The following is a 6000-nucleotide window of genomic DNA, read 5'->3' as shown; positions in this document are numbered from 1 at the left end:
CACTGTTAGTTTATGTACTATGTCTAAATTTGGGGACTATAGTGAAGTATTATTCTTCTGAACACTTGGAAATGAGGTAGTAAGAATGCCCCCAGCCTGTTCAACAATGAACAGATAGGATAAATCACCTCAAAAGAGAAAGTTGGCTCCCAGGCTCAGGGTGAAGTTTCATGATAAAAAACATGAAATGGTACCCGCCCCCCACTGCCACCAGTAAGTGCACCTGAACTGTGCAACGGTGAAATCCCCCTTCTCATTAAGGACGTGTTGGCCAGATCCCACAACTTTTCAGCCACTTCCTTTCATTTTCATATTTAAGACTTCGTTCTGGTATTTGGTATTAAGTACACTTTAAACTTCAATTTCAAACTTGATTCAATGCCCTCCTCCTCATTACCCCCTAGATCTGTCCCTAGCTCTGGTGACTGAGGAAGTGGGAGGGAATTGGTGTTTTGCTATTTACATTCATCCCCTATTTCTTCTGAGTGCTAGTTCCTTGTTGTGTTAGGAGGAGTAAGGGCTGGGGGGAAAAAGGCAGATATCTCCTTAACTGGGCCAGATTGCAGTCTGCATCGTTGGTCTCCAGGGCTGTTATTGGTCCTTGTCTGTGTGCTTCAAGAGGAGCATGGTGGCCCCAACCTGCCACCTGACAAGGGGCTTTCTTCAAGACATGCTCCTCGGAAATAGCAATCTCTTGTGAGGAATTAGGGAGAACAGAGGTTAGAATCTTTGATTCTTTATTTACTACCTCATAATTAATTTGGTTTGCATAAGGATCCAAATTTCTGTTTCCATTTACTTTTCTTCCAGCATTTGCTTATGTTAGTACTTGGCAAAGGTAGTTTGTAGAAAATAAATGTTTTACTGAAATAGTAATGTTGATTTTGGCAAACACTTTTCTCATTAGGAAGGCAAAGCTAATAGCCATTGCATTTATCCATGGACTCTAGTCTAAATGGACATGCATCTAAAACTAAAGATATACAAAGGTTGAAAGTGAAGGGGTGGAGAAAGTTATATATACAAGTACACACACACACACACAGATTGAAAGTAAAAGGGGAAAGTAAAGTTATATCATACAAGTGCTAACCAAAAGAAAGCCATGGTAGCAATGTTAAGAACAGAAAAAATAAACTTTAAGGCAAAAATCTTTGTTACAAATAGAGGGTCACTTCATAATATTAAAAATATTCAATTCACTTGGAAGATAAAATGATTCTAGATTTTGGAGTATGCACCAAAAACATGACTTTAAATATGAAAGCAAATTTAACAGAATTACAAGGAGAAACAGACAAATCCATAATTATAGAGGGAGATTTTCACATTTCCAATTCAGTAACAGCTAGAACAAAGGAACAAAAAAAATCCAGTAATGATATAGAATGTTTGGACAACATGATTAATAAGCTTGAATACAAATAGACACAGCACTCAGATAAAGACCTTGTTAGGCCATCTCCTCACTCCCGTGGAAGAACACATATTTAGGGTCATGAGATTTTCATTTCTTAACCATCCTTCCATTTGGAGCACACATGCAAGCAAGAGTAGAAAAAAAACCCTACAATACAGACCAGTTTCTACATCACACAGAAGACTGTCACATCTTTGAGCTCAAACCCTGAAGACACACAAGCTTAATGTTCATCCAGCCCTAATCCTATCAGTTTGGTATTAGTACTACAGATTGCATTATTTTCATTACTTAATTTTGTGACTGACTTTGATGATAACATTGTCTAAACTTAGACCCCTTCTTGTTAGAATGTAGAAGTCAAAAGTATTAATTATTGGGTTGGCCAAAAAGTTCGTTCGCATTTTTCCATAACATCATACGATGTTTTTTAAGTTACCGTAATTTTGTTAACTCGTCAATTTTATGAACAAGATTTAGCGGACTGGGCTTCCCTGGTGGCGCAGTGGTTCAGAGTCCGCCTGCCGATGCAGGGGACACGGGTTCGTGCCCCGGTCCGGGAAGATCCCACATGCTGTGGAGCGGCTGGGCCCGTGAGCCATGGCCGCTGAGCCTGCGCGTCCGGAGCCTGTGCTCCGCAACGGGAGAGGCCACAGCAGTGAGAGGCCCGCATACCGCAAAAAAAAAAAAAAAAAAAAAGATTTAGCGGACTGTTCAGGGCCTCCCGACTCACAATTTAAAACCTTTGTGAGAAAAGCCTCAGATTTCAAGTAGTGCTACATAAATATATAAAATTACTGGGACTTCCCTGGTGGTCTAGTGGTTAACACTCCACACTCCCAGTGCAGGGGGACCGGGTTTGATCCCTGGTCAGGGAACTAGATCCCGCATGCCTCAACTAAGAGCCCGCATGCCGTAAGTAAAAGAGCCTGCATGCCGCAACTAAAGATCCCACATGCCGCATCTAAAACCTGGCGCAGCCACATAAATATTAAAAAAAAATACTATGAAAAAATATCTTTGGATTTAAAGGTAATCGCCAGTGCCTTGCAAATAGTAACTATTCTACAAACAAACAGTATATATTAAATGGGTATTTCTACTGTAAAAGACAATGCCTTTGGGAAAACAGTACTGCCAAAGTAGGTGCCAGAGGGGTGACATGTGACTACACTGGGAATGAGAAGGAGGATGAAGGAACATTTGATAATGTGTTTTTTTGAAGAAGGTTTTCAATCCCCCTTTTCAACCTTTTCTATATATGTTTGATCAGTTGTCTCTACCAGAGCAATTTTTATTTTTTAATAAATTTATTTATTTTTGGTTGCGTTGGGTCTTCGCTGCTGCGCGCGGGCTTTCTCTAGTTGCGGCAAGCGGGGGCTACTCTTCGTTGCGGTGCATGGGCTTCTCATTGCAGTGGCTTCTCTTGTTGTGGAGCACGGGCTCTAGGCGCGTGGGCTTCAGTAGTTGTGGCGCATGGGCTCAGTAGTTGTGGCTTGCGGGCTCTAGAGCGCAGACTCAGTAGCTGTGGCACACAGGCTTAGTTGCCTCGCGGCATGTGGGATCTTCCTGGACCAGGGCTCGAACCCGTGTCCCCTGCATTGGCAGGCGGATTCTTAACCACTGCGCCACCAGGGGAGTCCCTACCAGAGCAATTTTTAATATTTTGTTGGAAAATTGCCTGTAATAAGTATTTAAAAATATGAAATGGCTTTCCTCTTTAAAGAATGAAACCAAGACTCAATCTGAAATATGAATTTTGCTATACCATCATCTTTATTACATCAGATAGAACTCTTGTAATCAATATAGTACATAAAAATAAGTGAGGCAAAGACATTTGGAGGAATTCCATTTATTGTGGATGCATTTTCACAATATATATTTATTGCAGCGATCAATTATCAGTGAAAAATATCGTGTTTATAAAATTTTTAGGAATGGCAGATTCACAGAACATGCTAGTCACCTTGCAGTTTTACTTCTTAAAAAGATAACAGAGAGAATTGTAATCAAACAAGTAAACAAGGAATTTTTCAAGAAATTAAATCCAAACTGAACAAAATTCTAACCCTAAAGCTTATTCCATCCAAATATTGGAATAAAAGTCAGGATCGATCGATATATTCTCTTCTTAAATTTAGACTTTCTAGAAAAAAACATAAAATAGTGATCAGGAGAGGCTCTTATTCAAAAGTACAACAAAGAAATGTTATCTCGCCATAGGCCTTAGTTCAAACTTTGATCCATTTCACTCGAATGCTGGGAGTCAATGCCAACTCAGGCACTGCATGTGAATTCTGGTTCATCTTACCATAGACTCATGTCTACTCTGTCATGGATGGGTGACTTATGCAATATTGCTGGCTTTACTTTCTTTGGCCCAGATGTGCTAAAAGCTAGAGGATTCAACAACTCTACTGATTTATGAGGAAAATGGACTTTGGAAGGCACTGGTCACTCCTCATGCCAGCCCTACCCTGGCTGGCTCTCCCAGGGGAACACTGTGGATTAGAAAAGAGTCATTTGGGAGGCTCCCTCATTGTGGTAGGAATTGAGACTAAGACAATTTTGGTAAGTCATGAGGTATACGTTTATAGCACTACACTATATGTATATCTCTATGCTAGAACATATTGCCAAGACACTGGAGTACTCTTTTATCATCTATTGTGAAGAACAGATGAACGCTTATTAGCTAAAATAAGATCTGATACCTGGATTGGGTGTGTACAAATGACGAGTTGATAGACTCTTAGGGAAAAAGGTAAAACTAATAAAAATTACATATATTTTTTGAAAGTTCAACACATTACCAACTTATGGCAAGTGCCAATGACTAATAAAGGTAGAAAAGTTTAACTAAAAAGATGTTTCAGTATGTTAAAGATGGAAGTACTGTCATGACTCCTAAATATTGGCTTTTGCTTACTTTTCTGCTTCCAGAGATTACCCAAAGTTGGTCGTAGTACACCTATTCATGGAATTCCAATCTGTACAACTTTGCCACTAAAATTCTCGTCTTTAAATTTTAGAGAAGGAAGAGACCTCAGACATCATCTAAGCCAACCGATTGTGAACTTGATACTTAAGAATGAAGTTTGGAGCAAGCTTTGAGATTTAGTACGATTCACACTGGACTTCAAGACTGCTTTTAATTATAAACTAAATACTATGCTTTATAGAAAATGTCAATTCATTTTGACACTTCTAATCTCTTTCTTATAGGTTATTGGGCATTGGAAACATATCGATACCTATTCTGCCATGTTTCTATTGGCAAATATGAAATATTAATATAATATTGTGATTTTTAATTTTTAAAAAGCAGTGATATTGGCTAGTTACAGGGACATACTGCTAAATATAATAGCCTAGCACATAAAAAAGCCTTCTACCATTAGTGTGTTTGTATATGTGTATGCACATACATACATGATCACGTCATCTAAAATGTGGTTCACTATCACTACCAAAGAAATCCACAAAGCAACCAACCTAAAGAAATCAGTACCACTGTCAGCTAACATCAAAATCCAATTTAGATATTCATCAGCATGAAAAAAGTAATACCTTAAGGTATTACCTTAAGTACATCTTTTTTTTTTTAAAGACAATCATTATTGTAGTATCTAAAATCTGAAATGGGTGACTTTCACAAAGTGTTATAATTGCCTACTAAGATAATTTCTTCCATGCTTTATTCTAAAGTGCAGAAACAACATGATTTCTGTATTTAAAAAACAAAAAAAAACACTATGGTTCATTTTTCTGGATACTGCACACATTCCTCAGGCAATTTTCAACTTGAATCCCCTGTTGTTGACTTCCGATGTGGTTAATATCACTGTTCAGACACAGAGTTATGATGATCAGTAGAAAAGTCTCTATTTCACAGCATGGGTTTCTTTAGAAACAGGCTCCTGTGCAAAGGCAATACTTTTACCATGAACATCTCTAGACCGTGATTATTAAATATAGTGATAATATACATGGGTTTACTGGGATAATGAAAAACAAAACAAAAGGAAATGAACCCAATTTAGTAAATCAACATAAATATAAAACAGAGCAAATTAGCCCTCTTCAACTGAGCTGGTCCGGCATCTTGAGCGGCTACTTTGGGTTCTTTCTTGAACTGTCTCAAACCTGCTAAGAGAAGAGAGCTTTAAGTCGTCAGGCCATGGTGTTTCAGCCAGACATTTTGTGTCAGAATTTAAAAAAAAAAAAAAGATAATATGGCAGGAATAAATGTCTATGAAAGGGAGGATTATTTTTGGCATTCGATTCAAATATGCTCCTCTTCTTTCAGGCTATCCTTTCTTCTGTTGGTTTTTTTGCTTTCCTCTTTCTTCCTTCTTTATATTCCCCTTTTCATATCTTGATCTTGAGCCTTGCTCATAGCATTCAGGGTCAAGGAGGTTTTTTTTAAACACTACTTACTACAAGGGCCAGGACTCTATAATGTGTGTTCCAGGACAGGCACGCATGACTGAATGGCTGTCTCAGCCACATCAAGGCATGATAGTAAACTGGACTATGCTTATCTTTAGTGTTCTCCTATTTTTTCATTTCCTACC

At 38.4% G+C, this 6000-nt stretch overlaps 1 protein-coding gene across 1 annotated transcript in view; it reads right to left on the bottom strand.

The window, feature by feature from the left end:
- Nucleotides 1-5311: 5311 nt before the first annotated feature.
- The window catches only part of CALD1 (caldesmon 1), a 179471-nt gene continuing 178782 nt past the window's right edge, over nt 5312-6000 (bottom strand). Inside the window, exon 14 of the mRNA XM_065883663.1 lies at nt 5312-5569. Coding sequence (XP_065739735.1) covers nt 5564-5569 — 6 coding nt within the window. The 3' untranslated portion in view covers nt 5312-5563. The remainder of the gene's footprint in view (nt 5570-6000) is intronic.

The sequence above is a fragment of the Phocoena phocoena genome, chromosome 9 (genome assembly GCF_963924675.1).
Source record: "Phocoena phocoena chromosome 9, mPhoPho1.1, whole genome shotgun sequence".
Lineage (NCBI taxonomy): Eukaryota > Metazoa > Chordata > Mammalia > Artiodactyla > Phocoenidae > Phocoena > Phocoena phocoena.
Note: the sequence above shows the minus strand (reverse complement) of the source record. Positions and strands in the feature narration are given on the sequence as shown.